Here is a 21,511-nt window from a genome sequence, read left to right as displayed (position 1 = left end):
GTGACTGGTAGATTTAAATATCAGATTGCACTGGAATGAAAATCTGTTATATAGCATTATTTTAATGGGTAGATAGTTGTTTGATACATGGAAAAAAAATCATGTTTAAGAGAATCTAAACCAATCCACTGAGGAATCTGTACAGATAAAGTTTCTGCTGTCCCATTAAAAAGTGCACAGTTTCTGCCCAAGGGACAGAACTTAACAGCCAGCAGCCATGTCTTGAGGACTACCAAATGTTTAAAGGCAGAGTAAGCACACATTCTAGCAGCTGTTGCATCGTCTTGAGTTTTCTCATAAACTAAACCATGGACACCTGCCTTCAGTACTACAGCTTGCAACGTACTAACTATCTTGCTGTTCTAGAGGTCTAACTACTATACCAGGTGTGCTTGGCACCAGCTGCTGAGTCCAGGTCTTCATATGAGGGGCTTTAGTAAAGAGATGTTTCCACTCAGCAGTTAATACGAACATATGAATTAGGAGCAGGAGTTGGCCACTTGGCCCTTCGAGCCTGCTCTGCCATTCAATAAGTTCATGGCTGAACTGATTACTACACATTTCCACCTACCCCCGATAACCTTCCACCCCCTTGCTTATCAAGAATCTATCTACCTCTGCCTTAAAAATTTTCAAAGACTCTGCTTCCACCACCTTTTGAGGAACAGAATTCCAAAGACTCATGACCCTCTGAGAGAAGACATTTCTCATCGCTGTCTTAAATGGGTGACCCCTTATTTTTAAACAGTGACCCCTAGTTCTAGATACTCCCACAAGGGGAAACATCCTTTCCACATCCACCCTGTCAAGACCCCACAGGATCTTTTATGTTTCAATCAAGTCACCTCTTACTCTTCTAAACTTCAGCAGATACAAGCCTAGCCTGTCCAATCTTCTTTTGTAAGACAGCCTGCCCATTCCAGGTATCAGTCTAGTAAACCTTCTCTGTATTGCCTCCAACGCATTTACATCCTTCCTTAAATAAGGAGATCAGTACTGTACACAGTACTCCAGATGTGGTCTCACCAATCCCCTGTATAGCTGAAGCATAACCTCCCTACTTTTGCGTTCAGTTCCCCTCACGATAACATTCTATTAGCTTTCCTAATTACGTGCTGTACCTGTATGCTAACCTTTTACGATTCTTGCACTAGAACACTCCGATCCCTCTGCATCTCAGAGCTTTGCAATCTCTCACCATTTAGATAATATGCTTCTATTTTATTCTTCCTGCCAAAGTGGACAATTTCCCACTTTCCCACATTATACTCCAATTGCCCACTCACTTAACCTATCTATATCGCTTTGTAGCCCCCTTAGGTCCTCTTCACAAGTTACTTTGCTACCTATCTTTGTATCATCAGCAAATTTAGCAACCATACCTTCGGTCCCTTCATCCAAGTCATTTATATAAATTGTAAAAAGTTGAGGACCCAGCACAGATCCCTGTGGCACACCACTCATTACATCTTGCCAACCAGAAAATTACCCATTTATGCCTACTCTCTGTTTCCTGTTAGCTAGCCAATCTTCTATCCATGCCAATATGTTATCCCCTACACCATGAGCTTTTATTTTCTGCAATAACCTTTGATGTGGCACCTTTATCAAATGCCTTCTGGAATTCCTTCTTCAATGCTCTCCTGCAATACACTGAGCATTGGTTATCCCTCCCTTCAGTACTGTCTCCTTTTTACCACAAACCCCTTTTGGAACTTGATCTTGGCTTTTGGAGATTGTCTGGAAGAAGCCCTTCTGTTGTAATGTTTGGAGCTTTGGATGGAGAACTGTTTGGACATGTATCTGTTACGGAAGTTATCCTTAAAAAGTTAGTATTACCAACCAAGTTAAGTATTTTGAATTCTTTGTGCTTCTCACAGTACAATAATGGGATGATTGCCTCGGTAACACACATTGACTGTGACACAGCTTTGAAACCAAATCCCATAATATAGAACAGCTCAGATCTTTTTTCCATTTCTGTGCACCAGGGAGACGTCGTAGCTTCACCATACAGGCTGCACCCAGCTGCTTCAAATGTTGTTGTTTTTATTTTATTATATTGTCTTTTTACATGCTTGCTGCCATTAGTGGCCTGCTATGTTCCATGTTTGATGTAGCCACCAGAAATTATGCCTTCTAAATTTTCTTTTTGTTTTGTAAAACAAGTGAACTGTTGGCTTCTAACTGACATTATGGACCAATAAATGGTGAACTTTGATGGCCATTATACCACACTGACAAGTACATACCCAAGGAGGTGGGCAATCGATCTAGATGTGAAATATCTACATTACGGTTGGATGGATTTATAATAATTTATGGAATTAGTAGGACAGCATCACATATAAGATTGAGGGATTGCCTACTCCTATGTGTGAAGAGAATTTAGAAGTACGCTGTCTGAACCAGTTAGAGTCAGTTTAGTAAATAGCCACTTTGATGGCAAGCCGCAGTGGTCTACGATTTATAAGAATGAAAATAAAACTATTCGTCCAATTCCATTAATACCGATGGCTGGCAGTAAACCACTTTCAACATTCCTTTTTATTTTTTAACAGATGATGATACAGATGCATTCAATGCTACATATGCATATGTTTATCCTGGTAAGAATTTTATATCTTTCCATTTTAGATGTCAAATAAAACTAGAAAACAGCTTTTCCCATTTGGGCCACATTACACAAGCCACACAAGCGTGTAAATGTAACATTACTGACTCCCTCTCCCTGTCTTCATCCAGCGGGCCTTCGTTATAAATCTCCTTATTTAACTGTGCACAGGTCCTGTTAATGATCCACGCCCCAGATTTGATGGCCAACTGAAGCATTGGAAGTGGTAACAATTATTGTCCATCCTTACACCACAAACTATTGAAAGAAATCTTCCTCACTCCCATTCCCCACTTTGGAATGCCTGACCTTCACTACCCTTTCCCATCAAGTCCATCACTCAAAATGAAACCGTGACCATCTGAAGTTCCCAGGGGCTTTACACCCCATTAAATGATGTCTCCAGTAATAAAAGATTGACCAAAGTTACAGATTTCTTCCTTAATTTTAAATAGAAATCGAAAAGGAACTCTAATTCTTAAAATGCTTTAGATATTAATGCTGCATTCACTGGGGTAAAAAGTTCTGTACTATTATCCATAACAATCTGGTCACTACTTAAATTCATTAGTTGCATCTACTGACCAGATGACGTTTCAGGTAAAGTGCTTTCCTTTTGCAATATGTATTTCTCCACCCACTGGTCCCATTTTACCAAAAAGGACAAGTAGGCACTAAGCCTGTGATAATATAAAAATGAAAAGCTGTAACCTGATATAAAAACAGAAGTTTCTGGAAGTTTACAGCAGGTCAGTCGGATCCTGTCAAGAGAAATGCTAGATTAGGAGTGTGCATACTGGAATCTATGAAATTGTCTCACAGTTGGCAAACCTGGAACTAGGAAAGGTCTAACTGAATATGGTTTACAACAGCTGTCCATCTGCTAACCGTTGCTAAGAAAATTGCACAGGGATAGGGAAAGTGTGGGTGTGTGTTCTGTATTTTAAAGGGACAGCGTCACTGTGGCAAAATGCCCAACAAATCATTTTATCATGCTTATGCTCAGAAGGGTGTAATGACTCAATCAGCAATGTATTGCGCAACACTTCTTGTTTCTCTTTACAAATGACCTAATCTTCATTTCGATGGAAGTTAAGATAAAACAACACCATAAAAGCTTGCTGCACCAGACAATAGCACAGGCAGGTTTGGTAGAAGAGATAGCAATGAAGAAGCGCTTAGTTGTTTCTGGCTCAGGTAGAAACTTACCCTTCCCAATATGCCAACACTTTTTCTTCAGGTATTACATTTCATTACTCATCCAAGCATGAAAAGCTGACTGAAAACAAAAGCTATTTCATCTGTATGTGCCTTGATTGTTATGTGAAATATCTTTCATCTTTGACTTTTTCTTTCATGTCTAATTACACTAAATTGGTAAGTCAATGAGACTGGGTGTCTCAGTCTCTTCACACACTGGCCTTTTCAGCTCCGGGACCCGCTTTTGAATCTAATGCAGACGGATCGGATGAGAGCCTGTTTGCGATGGCGCTTCGGGGCTTATGTGACATTAGTTTGAGCAGTCTGAATCAGTTTCTCAGTGGGTGTGCCCATACAGCACAAAGCTGTAATCATTGGCATTCACTCTCTGTCAGAAGGCACAAGAATGTTATGGGAAATGGAAACGGCATAATGACACAGCAGAAAGTAATATTCTGACATTAAGAACCAATGTACAAAACGGTGACCGAGTAGAGGAGGATTTAAACTGCAGTAGAGCTCTCCCAATAGGCTAGCGGGTAAATACACTTTATGGAGTGGTACTAAGCCATAGTTCTGGTGCCCTCTTTCTTGCCAATGATGGTCTCTGCTCTGAAACTTAGTTTCTACATTTTTCTTTAATGTCTTTCTTCTGTAAGTGGGTATGGTTCCACAGAGGTTGGTAGCTCTCCAGTACTTCAACCAAGCAGCCATTCTTCGCATGAGCCTTGAAAGTGAGTGTTGTGAGTCTACTTGACCATAGGGAGCAGAATCATCAAGTATAATTTCTCCTGGCCCAGCAGCAGTGAGCATCAGTCAAACAGGTCCTTGGCCCCCTTTTCTCCTTCCGCCCTTTCCTAGCGCAGGGACACAAGCCAGGGTCTTCTCTTTTCTGCGATTCCTGCTGAGATCAGCTCACCCACCACAGACCCAAAATCAAACCTGAGTCCTTCCTGGTCTCTAGGGCTGCATTTTGTACCGTCACAGTGCATTTCTCCAGTGGAAAATGAGTTAGTGACTTCAGTATAAATATCAGTGCAGTTTGTGTTAAATAAATGAGTTTGTTTTTTTTTACACTATCCAATAAAAAAATAGTTAATACTGAAACTGAATACAAGTCCAGAAACATTTTTGTCAAGCATAGGTAGAGACCACCTCACCTGTGGAATTTTGACAATAATCTCTGACAGAATTATTGAAATCCTGGAAGTGAAGCTTTTTGCACTATAACAGAAGCAGTTTTAGGAAAATCAACTCAGTTGGTGGTACAGAAATGATGCAGACTATTAAATTGCTTTATTATATATGGGATAGGAATTTCCCTACTTGTCCTCCCACTCTTCCAAAGTAACTTCTCCAGAGATGCAGCAAAAACTCCAATCAAAGGGATTTATGCCATATTTCTATGAAGATGTGTTTGGGAGCAGCTCTTGACATGTATCTGTACAAAAGTGTAAGCTTTTTTGTCTATATATAGTATTTAGAAAGCCAACTTTGAATTTATCTGTTGTTTTCTATTGAAGATTAAAAAAAATATCTTTTTCATTGTTTTGTGCTAGATAATTACAGCTCATTCACCTCTGTTCAGGCGCACCCTCCTCCCAAGACACATACTTACAGACCCTTATCAAAAAGTACCTCGGACAATGGTGTTGAATTCTTCAAGGAATCTGCTCCATTACCTCCGCCTCCACCTGTTCCACCACCTTCACAACTAAGATTGCGAGAAACAGGCTTCACAGAAAAGTAAGTGTAATAAAAACCTGTCTCTGCATTTAGAATATTAAATTATTTGAGGTTCCCAAGATCAACTATCCAAGGACTCATCAACTTCAAAAGTTAAACGAGAGTTTTATTATTCATTTGGGCACTTATTTCAATATTAAATTTTCAATATTAGAGAGGTTTGCTAGTTTTAAAGCTATATGACTCCAGTTGCTTTAAATTTGAGAGATTGTGTATGTACCTTTATTGGAAAGAGATTAGAATAGAGATTCATGCTGAGTATTTTCATGCCATGAAAAATCTGTTGCAGCAATGTAGAACATTTTTGGCATTTCTCTTTTATTTCTCTCTCTCTTTGGCACTGTATTTTACTAATGTTGATGCACCTAGAGTCCAGGGATGTAGAGGCCCTCCTGATCCTTAACAGCAGGACCCCATTTCAATTAAACTACCCGCAGTTCCACCTGACACCTGGCCAGATTCTCTACCTGGCCGGTGGATAATGGGAATTTAGAGCCAGAAACAATCCCCAGCAATCACATAGGTTTACATAGGATATACAGCATAGAAACAGGCCATTCGACACAAACACTCCATGTCGGCGTTTAATGCTCCACTTGAGCCTCCTCCCATCTGTTCTCATCTAAATCTATCATCAGAACCCCTTATTCCCTTCTCCCTCGTGTGTTTGTCTAGCTTCCCCTTAAATGCATCTATACTATTCACATCAATTACTCCCTCTGGTGGCAAGTTCCACATTTTCATCACTCTTTGGGTAAAGAGGTTTCTTCTGAATTCCCTATTTGGTTTTTGTTGGCTATCTTATATTCATGGCTTCCAGCTATGCTGTTCCCCACAAGTGGAAACATTCTCCTTGTATCAACTCTACCAAAACCTTTCATAATTTTAAAGACCTCCCAGCGTTTTTTCAAGAGAAAAGATACCCAGCCTGTTCATCCTTTCCTTATGTGTATACCCTCGCATTTTTGGTATCATCCTTGTAAATCAGTGGAAGGAGGGGTTCCAGGGCGGTTCTACATTGCCAATTAATGGATGGTGGTGGGGTGGGAGAGTTCCTTTGTGATTGAGGGGTTGGGGGCGTGGAGAAGCAGTGGGGGAAGAGTCCTAAGCAATTGGTGGGGAGGCTGGGACTGCGGATTCTGATGGGACAGGTAAGGCCCAAGGTTTCCTTGAGAGGCTCTAGGGAAACATTCCTGCTCCTCATAGCCCAACAAGGAGAGTAAAAAGGACATTTTTATCACTTACCCTCTCTTCTTCTGACAGGACTCCCCCTCGCTTGACCATATTCTGTTGCAGCGCCAATTATATCATCAGGCTATGACTTTTTCACCTCAAGTAGGTCCCATCCTGCCTTTAGCAGAAGCTTTGCCGAGGACCTGAGTCACAACCATTAATATTATAGTGACCGGGAACGCAGCAGGCTAGAGAAAGGATTTTGTTTTTAACCCCTTGCCCGTACCTTTCCTGCCCGAGGGGGTAGGGGTGAGCAGCGTTAAACCAAGACCAGTCTCTCTCCTTTTCCCTCTTTAGATGCTAGTGGATGACTGATGTGGGAAATGGGAAAATATCACACTGGTGCTCTCTTGTATTAGTCCTGGGCAAAGTTGCATAAAGTTTTATCCTGCTCTAGCTGATTTGGGAGTGCTTGACTGGAAAGTGTTTCATTCCCAGGCACCTCTTGTTTAAAAACAAAAATTATGAAATAAAAAGACATCCCTCTCTCTAACACACACATGGTATTAATCAAATAACAATTTGTGTAACTCGGTACTGTATTTTGAGAAGATCTATTCTTTCATTTTAAACCCATTAAAGTATTTTGCTGCAACCCCTGCCCAGTACTTATAATTAAACCCAGCATGACATCACACCTGTATTATGATGACAGCAGGATGTCACCAGTGCAATTTTACTTTTCAAAGGAGACAAATTACTCTGAAATCATTTTTCTTCGATGCAGGTTACGATATACTGTCTCAACAATTTTCACTAACAATTTGCTCTATAATGTTACTTCATGCAGGGGGTATCTCTTCTCCCAATGAATCTATTATGCTCCCTTTTTCCTTTATAAGTGCCCACTTCATATACTAATTTACCACTTAGAGAATTGGATTTCTGTCACTGGGATATTGGTATTTGAGTTTTTTTTTATCACAGCCGGTGTGTGTACTAACTAGATTAACAATAAGTTTTTACTACCTAAAGACAAGCATGTGAGTACTATGTACATCTGTTAAAGATATACTTAGTGAATTGCCCACATTCTGCGATCCCAGAATTTTTTATATTCATTTAAGTTGTGAAATGTGATGCCAATAATACAATGCATGTAACGAATATGATGGCTTTCACTATCGTTTGCTAGGAATGACTGGGATCCTCCTGATAGAAAAGTTGATACTCGCAGATACCGTGCTGAACCTAGAAGCATATTTGAATATGAACCAGGAAAGTCGTCAATCCTAGAGCATGAACGTCCAGTAAGAACTTTGTTCTAAACTACTTTTCTATTGTGTCATAAGATGAATAGATGAAATTCTGGATAAATCAATGTATTTTTTGCCAAGGTAAAACAAGTTTAAGGGTGGTGGAGGCAGGAACCCTCAGAACATTTAAGAAGTATTTAGATGAGCACTTGAAATGCCATAGCATACAAGGCTATGGGTCAAGTGCTGGAAAATGGGACGAGAATAGTTAGGTGCTTGATGGCAGGCACAGACACGATGGGCCAAATGACCTGTTTCTGTGCTGTATAACTCTGACTCTAAGTTAGTGAGTAGTTTGATGCCCAGTCAGATTGGTCAGATCCAGTACCTGCCTGTTAGAAGTCTTCTCAATGTTTAACTGAAGGAAATTGCATCTCATCTAAGACTGGATGTTGGACAAGCAATCTGACAATACCAAGACAGTCAAGGAGTTCAGAGAGGTCATCAGAATACATGTGGAACCTGACCCCATGTCTTTAGATGATGAAACAGAGGGCAGCCCATAGGTGAGGAACCAGACTGGGACACCAAAAGAAAACTGTGAGGGAGCAGGATGATAAGGAAGAATGGAATCAAGCGAGGACAATGATAGAGAGATGTTGAAGGAGGATGGTGTGATTGACCATGTCAAAGGCTGCAGATAGGTCAAAAAACATGATGAGAGAGAGTGCAGTGTAGTCACAGTCTGAGAAGATATCAATAACAACTTCTGTTACAGCCATTTCCTCCCTCCCCCACTAAGCTAAAACTCTTCCCAAGTGCCCCTCTAACATAGCCGTGGTTAAACACCTGTCAAACCCAATGGGAGTAACTTCAAACTTTGGTGGGGACAGAAAATGGAGATTTTGGATCACACACCCATTATTCTACTTGCCCATTATTCCTTTCTAATAACTTCAATGGAAATTGTTAGAGAAACTAGCTGCCAAAATCAGCCCAACCAAATAAAGAATGCATGATAATAAATAGATTGATTTGAAGGATTATTCAAAGTTTATTTTTATAATAAAGGAAATAATATTTGGACTGAACTGAAGACTTCAGTAACTAAGTGTCTCGTATGGTACTAAACTGAGCTGTACAGACTTGGAAGGGTCCAACCTCAGTCCAGGAGCTGCGCTGAGCTTGCTGATCTCAGTTAGAATACTGCTGGAGTTACTGCAGTGGACCACATTTTCTCCAGTTTCCAATAGATGATCGCTGTTCATTGATCTCTGCAGAAAGTGCATTTGTGGAATGCAGTCAAGAGCAACGTCATGCTTGGCTTTGACACCCCCTCATTGGAGAATAGTCTTCTAACTCTTGCCGACTAAGCTCAAGTCTGAAGAATGCTCAACTGCTTGAATTATTCATCAATACCAATGCAACTCTATCCCAAAATAAACCATCACCTCCACTCTCCTTTAGAAGAAAATTGAAGTGAGGAGAGGAAGAGAGAACTCTTTTTTTTACTCTATTTTTTCTCCAGATATGGGTGTTGCTGCTTTCCTCAAAAGGTTTGATACAACTGATACAACTGTTTGGCCACTTCAGAGGGCTGTTCAGAGTCAGGCACATTGGTGTGGGAGTGGAGTCACATACAGGTCAGACCAAGGAAGGACAGCAGTTTTCCTTCCCTAAAAAACATTAGTTAGCCTATTGGGTTTTTAAGACAATTGGATAGCTTCATGATCACTTTTACTGATACCAGTTTGCCAGATGTTTTTAAACTGACGTCAAATTCTCAAACTGCCATTGTGGAATGTTTCTAGTATTTTTAATCATTCTTTGGGATGTGGGGGTCACTCCCACAATAGGGAGTTCCATGATTTTGATTCAGTGACAATAAAGGAACGGCAATATATATTCAAGTCAGGATGGTACATGACTTGGAGGAGAACTTGGAGATGATGGTGTTCCAGTGCGCCTGTTGTCCTTGTTATTCTAGATGATGGAGGCTGTGGGTCTGGAAGGTGCTAGCGCAGAAGCCTTGGCAATTTGCTGCAGTGGATCCTGTAGACAGTTAAATAGTACACAATGCAGGCACAATAAATTGGTGGAAAGAGTGAATATTTAAGCTACTGGATGGGGTGCCAATGAATCCGACTGGTTTACCCTGGATGCTGTTGAAGTCCTTGAGTTCCTGTAGCTGTATCCATCTGGGCAAATGGGGAGTATCCCATCAAACTCCTGACTTCTGCCTTGTAGGTGGTGGAGAGGCTTTGGAGTGTCAGGACTTGTGCCGTATTCCTAGCCCAGTAACAACCATTTACAAAGCCAGGTACAGGGTTATCTGAGTAAACCAACTTTTTTGTCTGCTTGTTTGTTTGTTTTTTTCAAATAATTTGAGACTGTCAAACATGAATCGTGTTCATACTCATAATGACTGCTTAATGTGGCAGCATCTTATAGTCACTTCTTCGTTTTCCTCTTAGCAACTACAAGTTTTTGCACTGTCCTCGAATGGCCATTTGATCACGGGGACTCGGGCAAGGTGTCCCTGATGATGTGTTTTCTTGGTACAGATCTTAATGCTTCTTTCATTTAGTGACAAAGAACTGGAATACTTGGCTGAATTATTCATTCAGAGTGACTTTCTGTCCATGGAATATTGATTTTTTGACAATATTCTGGAGCACTGCTCTATAGATGCAATCAAAAGCTCAAATTCACAGCAGGGGTAAACCTAGATGAAAGTCTTTGAAAGATTTTGTGAATTGAATTGTCTTTCAATCTGTTTAATAGTATCATCCCTAAATAACACTAATTTATAATGTAAAATAAGCCATAACATGCAACTCAAAGCTCTGTGAGATATGCATTGTGTGTAAATGATACCTACAGTAAAGACTTCAAGGATTAGAATCCCACTAACATATTACAATATAAGGAAGGGCAGGAATGGGTTTAAGTGGTAACATTAAAACATCATAATGCCGCAGGCTCTACCTTTCATTGAACTACAATAGTGGGAGGTCCTTGAAGCAGAGACCAAAATATTCTATTTTGGTTTAAACTTTCAAGGTAAGTGATATGTAAAATCATGCAATGTGTATATGATCTGATTTGAGCTCTATTATTTCCTGTATTCTACTGTCTCACTGCAAAAGTACCCATTGTATTTCAACTTAAGTGAATGTGTTTGTCAATTATGATGTAACTGCTGTGTTGTAAGAGTTCCTTTAAAGCTATTAGGGCCTTGCTAATGTTCTGCACAGTTCTTAATGTTCAACAGAAGGAAATGTGAGGCATCAGTGAAGACTCTGGCATTTTCTGTTCACGAACAACAGTGAGGTATCTGTGAAAATTCCAGTAGTTTAATGAAACTGAAAGTTGTGTAATATTAAGCACCCACCAACCTACATGGCTGCATGGAACTAGCAGTGCCACCAAGAAACACAGCAAGAACAAGGGATGTTTTGTGTCCTTGTCTGTAATTGCTGTTCAATAATGAGGTAATAGTGACACAATTGGGAATGTGTCTTGGTGAGAGAGGCATTTAATGTAATGGAGGTCCAAGAATAGGAGTGGACGAGTTTTGTTTTCAGAAGTGTCTCCTCCTGTCTCTTTACCGGGTTTGTGAACAGCACTATAAAAATATGATTACATCATCAATTGTATCTGCTAGCATCGTTTTACAACAAAACTTTAAAAAAATAATTGCAGGTGTTCTCACTTGAGCTACAGTGCAGACTTTCCCAGATTTTTATTTATTTATTTTTATTTTGTTTTAGAGATACAGCACTGAAATAGGCCATTCGGCCCACCGAGTCTGTGCTGACCAACAACCACCCCTTTATATTAACCCTACAGTAATCCATATTCCCTTCCACCTACCTGCACGAGAGGCAATTTACAACGGCCAATTTACCTATCACCTGCAAGATATGAGGGAAGATTTCCTCTATTCTTTATTTATAATGAAATTGTTAAATAGATGTAGAAAAAGAGCATGTTTACGATTTCACTATAGATCGAGATGTTCCACGTGATGAATGTAAAGCAGAGTTTTCAGAACACACTGTTCCATCTGGTCTAGAAACTTGGCCAGTCCTGAAAACTGCACAAAGCCCTCATTAAATGAATGCTTAAGAGTTTAATATAGGAGCTATGATGCACTTAGCATATGATAACAGATGCAATATTTCCTTTTAAACCTATCCAGTTTTTTTTTGTAATAATCCTGTTTGATTACTACCAAGATTGCCATATTCAATAGCTCCAGTTATGGGGAATTATTGGCAACTGACTGATAACTGTGTGGCTTTGTCTGTATACTGTAACTGAAATACTTGTTTTCCTCAGTTCTGCAGTGAGAAGCTCCAATTTGGGATTAATGGACAAGCTTGAATTTTAAACATTTTTGCATTCCATTTTATTAATGTTAATCCCTGCACAACAAGAAAAGCGTTTTTAGTTTATCTGAACTTTGTTAGTTTCCAATGCCTCAATTCCAGTTTTGTCACCAGAATATGCATTTTGTTTTATTAAGGAAAAGTGTCTCCAATTTGTTACTTCAGGATCATCAGAGTTGATCTCAGATGAAAGTGGCTCTGAAACCAGAATGGTGCTGTGAATCAAAGGGGCCACGGAATATCTTAATAATCCTTCTTCGTCCCAGTATGCTCAAACTCTCCTAACTTCTCCTTCATCAGTACAGTACTTAACTTTTGAATATGGCAGTTTTTGTTCCATCTCTACACTCACAATAAATATAGTAGGGAAAAAAGCTCACCATTTCCCTTTGCATAATGAAAACATTGATTTTTCTTCACTGCAATTTCAATGTACTACATCACAGCTACCATTATAATTCCATATCTATACAACTCATGGATTTGAGCAGACAAAGCCAACATATGGGTCCTGAAGAAGGGCAATGCTTTAGTCTGTCCTTTCTTTCTACAGATAATAACTGGCCTGCTATACATTTCCAACAACTGCAGGGTTTTATTTTCATACAGCCATGTTGTTCATGTTTATATGGTGAAGTTCACTCTGTTTGTAATTATTGTTTCATATTGCTAGTCAGAGTATATATGTAACAGTACACCAGAGAACAAAATGCTGTATTGTAGTCTTTCCTTTTAATAATAACGTAATATATGATCAGGTAATTTTTTTGAGCCCAATGAGCTGGGGTAGAATTTTACCTTTTGACTATTGCACTCCTGAATAGAATGAAAGGACATTTAATTGTTATTACAATTAAGAAACATTCAGAAGTCATTACCTGCTCAATGTCTTAACTATTCTCAAAGTCTAGTGCTACAGAGGCACAACTTTATAAAGACAGGAGGTTCAATAAGCCTCAGTATGAGGTTTGTAAAGAGCAAGTACCCCAGAGAAAGAAGACTGCAGGAAGTAAGGCGTCCTCAGCCCAAAGTGCTCGAGAATTTGGTCTCAAACTCCGAGAAGAGCAGAAATGGGTTGTAAGTGGCACACACAAACTGGCGCAGCAACTAATCTGGCATGTTGCATTGGTATTCAGCAGAGTAACATACTTCAGGGGTTGAAAAGTCCACTAATCCAGGACCTGCTTTTTGTTTTGGTTAAGGTAGCATGAAAATATCTGCCAGTGGTAACTGCTCGAATAATTCTAACCAAATCAATTAAAAATCACTATAAATACTTAGCAACAAAATGAAGTAAACCGTCTGTGTCGTGCTGAGGGATGGTCCTGGAGCAATAAGTATTCTGCATTTGCTTTTCTACTCCTGCTATTTTGCACTTTTAATTGCTAAGAGTAAATTTAAAGGTGTCATTCAGTGGTTATACAAGATAAGTCTTAAAAACAAAATTAGCTGTTGATCAGAATATTTTAAGCTGTTTTGAATAGATTCTTCACAAATTAGTAAAATTAATAAGGGCATGATCACTACTTTCTCTCTTTTTGAAGTTATTGATATTAGTGTAGAAAAAGTAATTTAAAATGGCATCCATAAATTAGATGCTATTTGGTGGAATAGTTTATTCTCGTATTTAAAATGAACACTTGAGAACTCTTAATTATTTATCTGCATGGCTTATACTTGTGGTTTCATGTTCCAAAGTGTTGATCATGTTTATTAAGTACAGACATTGTAGAACAGAATTGCTGGGTTAATTCACAACTTTTGTGTCTGTGTCTCTGTCTGTCCGTGGGTTGTGTCTGTCAGTCAGCTATAAAGCATTAAATGTTTTCAGGCCTAGGAGACTGTTGTGACTGAGTGACAACCCCCAATGATGGACCTATCATTTATAAGGAGATACATTAGCCAATCTCAGGATCTCTGCCAGGTCCCGAATTAACATTTGCAGTGAATCCACACTCACTGCATGTGCTGGCTACTTGTACCAGAAGTTTGTGACTCTGTGAAAAGAGACAGTTCATAGATTCTAACTTAATTCATTGTTTTTGAAACTTAAATTTATATCACCTGGTCCTCCTTTAACCTATCCAGCTCAAATAGTCTATCCAATTAGACTGAGTCTAATCCTTTTTCAAGACCTCAAAGTCAACCCTTTCCTAAGTTTTTAAAAAACCCAAACTCAATCCTGATAGCTGAGGCCCTTTAAACTCAGTATCAATCTATTGGCCCTTCTCTGAACTTTTTCCAATGCTCCGACATTTCTGCTTGTGATCAGTTCCTATGCAGAAACACTACATAGGAACATAGGAGCTGGCGTAGGCCATTCAGCCCATCAAGCATGGCTAATCATCTACCTCAACGCCACTTTCTTGTGCTATCTCCATATCCCATGATGTCATAAGTATCCAGATATCTATCGAGTTCTGTCTTGAACATGCTCAATGATTGAGCTTCTACAGCCCTCTGGGGTAGAGAATTCCAAAGATTCACCACCCTCTGAGTGAAGAAATTCCTCCTCATCTCAGAATTAAATGGCCTACCCCTTATTCTGAGATGATATCCCCTGGTTCTAGACTCACCAGCCAGGGGAAACATCCTATCTACATCCACCCTGTCATGCTCTGTAGGGTTTTTTTTAAGTTTCATTGAGATCACCTCTCATTCTTTGAAACTCTAGAGAATACAGGCTCAGTTTCCTCAATCTCTCCTCATAAGACAATCCCACCATCCCAGAGATTAGTATGGTGAACCTCCGTTGCACTCCCTCTAGGACAATTATATCCTTCCTTAGATGAGGAGACCAAAACTGTACACAGTATTCCAGATGCGCTCTCACCAAGGCTCTATACAATTGCAGCAAGACGACTTTAGTCCTATACTCAAAATCCCTTGCACTGAAGGCCAACCTAATTGATTGCTGCACCTGCATACTAGCTTTTAGTGACTCATGAAAAAGGACACCCAGGTCTCTTTGGACATCAACACTTCCCAGCCTCTCACCATTTAAGAAATACTCTGTCTTTCTGTTTTTTCTACCAAAGTGGATATCTTCACCCTTATTCACATTATTATATTCCATTTCCCCATTCACTTAGCCTGTCCAAGTCCACTTGAAGCCTCCTTGCATCCTTCTCACAACTTACATTCCCACCTAGTTTTGTGTCACCAGTAAATTTGGAAATATTCCATTTGGTCCCTAGATCCAAATCATTTATATAGATTGTGAACAGCTGTGGCCCCAGCTGCTTGCGTTACCCCACCGGTAACAGCCAGCTATCCTGAAAATGACCCATTTATTCCTACTCTATGCTTTCTGTCTGTTAACCAATTCTCAATCTATTGCAGTATATTGCCCCCAATCCCATGTGTTCTAACTTTATTTACTAACCTGCTGTGTGGGACCTTATCAAAAGCCTTCTGAAAATCCAAATACACCACATCCACTGGTTCTCCTTTATCTGTGCTACAAGTAACATTCTCAAAAAACTCCAACAGGTTTGTCAAAAATGATTTCCCTTTCAAAAATCCATGTTGACTCAGCCCAGTCATATTATTTTCTAAGTGTCTCTTATCACATCCTTTATAATAGATTCTAACATGTTTCCTACTACTGACGTCTAACTAGTAGGGCTGTAGTTCCCCGTTTTATCTCTCCCTCCTTTTTAAATGCCATTAATAACTACTTTTTTGTATATGACGAAGTACCTGTTATTCAATCCCACAAGACTTAACCTTGCTTAGTGGTTTTTTTGTAAAGCACTTTGTATCTTGGCTTTAGAAAAGCCTTTGACATAATGTCCACTGGGCTTGCAACATCTGCCAACATTGTAGCTTCCTTAAAAATTCAACCAAGTTGATGAGACAGAACCTTCTTTCTCAGAAAATATGCTTGGATTTCCTAATAACCTTCTCGTTTGCCAGGTGCTTGTGCCGCCTTCAACTTGCCTATTGCTAATAGCCAAGCTGGGCCCGTGGATACCGAGGTCTGACTATATGCCCTTTTAAATATTGATACCACATGGGCCTCTCTCCGGTCCATGGGAAGAATCCAAGATGATGGCAAGCTATCAGCAAATGACTCAGAGCATAGTTCTCATTTCTTTGAGCACCCTGGGGTGAATGCCATCAGGGTGAGCAGCCTGTTTGGTTATCTGCATCGACTTTGACATGTTCAGTGATGACATCAACACTTTGTTGTATTATTGATAACCCAACATCATCATCAATAGTAGAGACTGACAAAAAGTAACCTCTGTCATATCCTGGGACTTGACCTGATTGTACTCTGCAGAATCCTTCAGTGGTTCTCAAACTGGGGATCGGCTTACAGGTGGAATATTTTGGCGACCGCCCAGAACTTTGTGGTCAAGAGTAAATGAGGAGCAGCGGCCAGCAGCATGCTCTCCCCCTGCTCCTGTAGTGCGCACTCCTTGCTCCTGGTCCCACTGGGCTCCTGCTCTCTCCTGGCTCCTGCTTTCTCCATGTTTTGCTGTCAGCATGCTCCTGCTATGCTTCCCCATTGTGCTTTTTCCATGTCCTGCTTTCCCTGGGTGCCTGTTTGCTCTCCAGGCTCCTGCTCTCTCCGGGCTGTTATCAGGGTTAGACAGACTCTGCAGTGAGAAGCAGACCCATGCATCTTACTGAAAACTGTAAGCAAATACCTGTTTTCTTAAACATTATTAAAACACATTTTACATGCAGCATTTTGATATGAGGAGTGTTATAAATTAGATGGTGGTCCATGATAATTAATTTGAAAAGGGATCCTTCAACCAAAAAGATGAGAACCACTCCTCTAAATCATCCTTGATGGCCTCTAACTCCAACCATGTTTGAAGATTGCCATTATTATCACACCAGTCCACTCCTGTTGTGCTCTTTTGGCTCATCTGACGGCAGCTTTTGTTGCCCTCAGCTGCATTTAGTATCTATCTCTGTTACCCTGAGAGTAATTTTCCTTAAACTTGTAAATTATTTCTGTCTTAGTCTAATTAGTCTTTGGACATGACCAATTAGTCCATTTGATTTTGTTTTACCATGTGGCCTTCATTTAATCCTAGGGATACTCATGGCTTCCTTTTGTATGATTTTTTTTAAAAAGCATTCCTGTTTCATTCAGTGTGGCAATATTTCCCACCTAGTAGGACTGCTAATAAACCTTGCTCAAGTCATCTGCCATCTCTGCAAATTTAGCCCACTTAAAATCTGCTGCCAGTGGCTGTCTTGGTTTTCCTGCTCAAGTTTGATCTAGTATGTTGAACATTAAACTTTCACCAAAAATTGGAAAAGTACAGCATTTTCAAAGGGAAAACAGAGTTCAAAATTGGGAGGCATTGGCTAAATTTCCATCAGTCATTTATTGTAAATTCACTTGGTAGAAAAATGTTTGCACAGGCTGACATTTATTAAGTTAGGTCCAAATTGAAACTGCTTTATAAACATGCCTTTGGATAGTTGCAGTGATTGCCATTCCTGAGGAGGATCGCGGGACAACCATTTCAACAAAAAGAGGAGGAAGCAGATTAGACATTTTAGGCAGAACGATTTATTGGTTAAGTGATCATTTCTCGGATGACTAGTGCTTGAGGGGCTCAAAGTGAACAGGCAGATCATCATCGTGTACCTAGCAACTGATTGCTTAATTTGTGGATGCTGTTTTGTCAATCCCACTACACCGAGATAGTTGCAGTTGCTTTGATTTTTTTTGTCACTGCAGAACTACAGTTCCTGGTAGAAGATAAAAAGGCTTTTCTCAGAACAATGTGCAGATGTTTTCAGTAAGTGACCGCAGTTTTGTGGGCCTTTCCTTAGGGTTTGTTCATTCCTCCAAAAAATGAGAAGCACTAAAAGCATTAAAGGCTTACACTAATGCAGGGAAAAAGTACACTGTGCCCAACTACACCTACATCAACCTCCACAAAAATTATCTTTCATTTGGCAATTGAAAGAATTATTTGTACATAGACTCCTTAAATATGCAGCTATTCTGTGATGCAGAGAATATAGTGTGTTGATTATTCATAATCAATGTATGTCATGCATTCCCTGTGCATTTGAGTTCTTTAAGAGCAATAATACTCTCAATTGTAGCTCTGGGTGTTCAAGGAATATGGGATGACACCATTGCAAGCCCACAAAATGAAACCATGGTGCATGAATTTGTAGAATTCTTCTACTGGTTGGTGAATGCTCTATTGATGCACCAATGTTCCTTATCTTTATTTTTTAACATTTGGCAATGCACATAAGGCCACCACAGTAGGTATGGCTTGCACCTTTCGAATGCTGAAGCTGAAATCTTTTGGAAAGAGCTGGCTATTCTAGCCAGTTAACATCTGTGCTTTTACCACTTTTTGTATAACTTGGCAGAAAAGAGGGCACTTAACTGGAAATTGAGCAGGAGCAAATTTGTGCGGTAGAAACAGAAAATTAGCTTTTATAACCTATTCCAGAGGGTGATGACGCAGCATTGACAATTGATTGTGCATCAAACCAAAGGGGATATCTTACAATGTCTGATTGGAGGGCTGAATGTCTACGTATTATGCTATTGTGCTGGACGTTATCCATTCATAAACTATTGGCATTAGTTGTATTGCCTGAACCTATTGATGTCCCATAGTTTGTTCCAGCATGATTTCTGCATGGCATCCTGAAACTCTTGACTAAGTAGATAACTACTACTTCTTTGAAATCTGGCAATGTCATTCAGTCAGTTGGTTGCAGAGAAGATTGTGCACTAGCTTACCTTAATGTCAAAATTTCTTTCATTTTGGAAACCTGAAAACCCTTCAAATGAAAGAGGGATCCTTCATTCATCATTGATCCATGATTTTATAAAGTGCTGTAATGCCAGGTGAATATTCCCTTGATGCATTAGTATTCCTCACTTTAATGGCTTGCAACTAACATCTTTATTCACTCTCTGTCTACTGATGAACAATGATATTGTGCAACCAAATGTATTAGTCTTAGAAATGCAATAAATTCAGACCAAACCAAATATTTTTATATATAGTCACTTACTATTGAGCAATGTGGACTGTGATCATCTGCAAGGATGTGAAGAGTTTGAAAGTGAAGCAAAAGATTTTTTTCTTTCCACAGGCAGATCTGATTATTCTAGTAATTCTTAGCAATTCTACTAGATAAACCAGCTGAACCATTAAGATGCTAAGTGGCAGGGAATTCAGTCAGCTTAAGGGATGAAGGTAAAATCATAATTGGCACAGGCATTGCTTGGCAATTTGACTGCCCATACTAGAAGAATCCGATCTGTCTGTGGAAAGAAAAAAATCTTTTGTTTCGCTTTCAAACTCTTCACATCCTCGCAGATGATCACAGTTCCACATTGCTCAATAGTAAGCAACTACATATAAAAACTTTTGGTTTGGTCTGAATTTATTGCATTCCTAAGACAAATACATTTGGTTTCACAATGTCATTGTCAAACGTAATGGAGATGAATCTCATGAGAAGGCCATTAGCACCATTGTCCAGGAATTCTGAAACTGAATCGTTATTTGGTTAAATGCTTATTACAATTTTATTAAATTGTTTTCAGATATACTACCACCTTTTTGTGCTGGATATAGTGTTTAGCTGCCAATTAATCACTTTCCACATCTCCTGCCTTCCAGACTTGGGATTCAGCAGTTCTTAGGCAGATTCCAAATCTTACTGCCTCTCCTCCACCAGTATTTTGATGGGGAATCTCCAACCATATAACTTAATAACATTCAATGTTCTAATTTCTACTTCTTTTGTGATGACCCCTTGTAATGATTGATGCTGTTGTAGACATTGTAATTCTCTGTTGGCATCATTTGTGATGCTGTGCTATGTAATTCAGCAGGGAATGGCTGGCAGATTTTTTTATTCCCTTTCCTGAAATCAGTCAAAAATTCAAACAAAGTCCTTCTTATCAGCATAGAAAATAAATCCGGTGTTCTTAAAAAAAAAAAGCTGCTATTGAGTTCTAAACAGTAATTTGATCCTCATTTTGACATTCCATAGGTATTTGTTTGATCATTTAAGTAAAGACTCAATCTTGTCTCTTTATAAGCAGTAGTGAGTTGCTGTATCATCTCCCGAGTTGTTATTAACTTACAAAATACTTGGCTGAGGAAATGTTGCTTTAAACAGACTGCTGCTTAATCAAAATGATCAAGACTGATTTCTCCCTGTAAACTCTGGCAGCATCAATTTGTTTGGAGGCTAATCATAGGTCTTGCAACGGTTGTCTTGCTTGCTGTCCATTGTGCCTTCCACAAACAGCAAAATATTTCATCTTGATCAAAGTAGGATGATCCAAAGGATGCCATCTAAATTGTACAAAGCATTCTATTCCTGCCACTGTACTTTGAGAAATTCTACAAAAGCAAAGATCATTTCATAATAGGGCAGTTATTGCAGCATTCAAGATGGGAATTTAACTTGGGACAGAAATTCTGTAATAAATGGTTCCAGTGAATGTGGTCAACTATTCTGTAACTGAGCTACATTGCGAGTTTACTGAACAATAAACCAATGTGTGACACCATTTACCTCCTGCACTTTGTTTTCAATGGTCTGGTTGATAACCATCCTACAAAGACCAGACAGTTGGTGTCCTACCGTTGACTTCAGCGAGGGTATCCCATCCTGTTCAATATCTATTGCTCCTTTTCTAGACATTGAGTGACGATGGGAACAAGTTTGACTGCTACCCTGCTTGGCCAATAATGCCAGATTGGCACTCTCTACCTCAGCTCTCAAAAGAGGAGGCCACTGGGTGAGGTGCTGGAGGACTCCCAGCATAACAGACAAGCATTCAAGAAATAAGGGTTGAAAAACATTACAAAATTGTTCTGTATTAAAACTGCACGTTTCTTTGTTAAGCTCACATAAAGTGCAGCGACTAAAAATACAATGACACAACCTGAAGTTATAAAAATGGACTTTTCTTTTTTAAAAATGGTCAATGTGCTTCAAATGGCTGCCAAAGGTCAAAAGACATGGCTTTTTAAATTCAAACTATCTACTGTGTGGCAAGGACAGAAGGATGCTTGCCAAAGCTCAGAGGTATCAATTACACCCATCCTGAACCAATCAAGTGACATTTTTGAATGGGTTCTTCTGAAACAAAGAAG

At 39.5% G+C, this 21,511-nt stretch overlaps 1 protein-coding gene across 1 annotated transcript in view; it reads left to right on the top strand.

Annotated features, from left to right (window-relative positions):
- Positions 1–21,511, top strand: part of sorbs2b (sorbin and SH3 domain containing 2b) — a 284,278-nt gene that overhangs the window by 150,806 nt on the left and 111,961 nt on the right. Inside the window, exons 11-14 of the mRNA XM_068029420.1 lie at positions 2,562–2,609; positions 5,374–5,560; positions 7,929–8,043; positions 13,290–13,460. Of these exons, the coding sequence (XP_067885521.1) occupies positions 2,562–2,609; positions 5,374–5,560; positions 7,929–8,043; positions 13,290–13,460 (521 nt within the window). The remainder of the gene's footprint in view (positions 1–2,561; positions 2,610–5,373; positions 5,561–7,928; positions 8,044–13,289; positions 13,461–21,511) is intronic.

The sequence above is a fragment of the Heterodontus francisci genome, chromosome 4 (assembly GCF_036365525.1).
Source record: "Heterodontus francisci isolate sHetFra1 chromosome 4, sHetFra1.hap1, whole genome shotgun sequence".
NCBI lineage: Eukaryota > Metazoa > Chordata > Chondrichthyes > Heterodontiformes > Heterodontidae > Heterodontus > Heterodontus francisci.
Note: the sequence above shows the minus strand (reverse complement) of the source record. Positions and strands in the feature narration are given on the sequence as shown.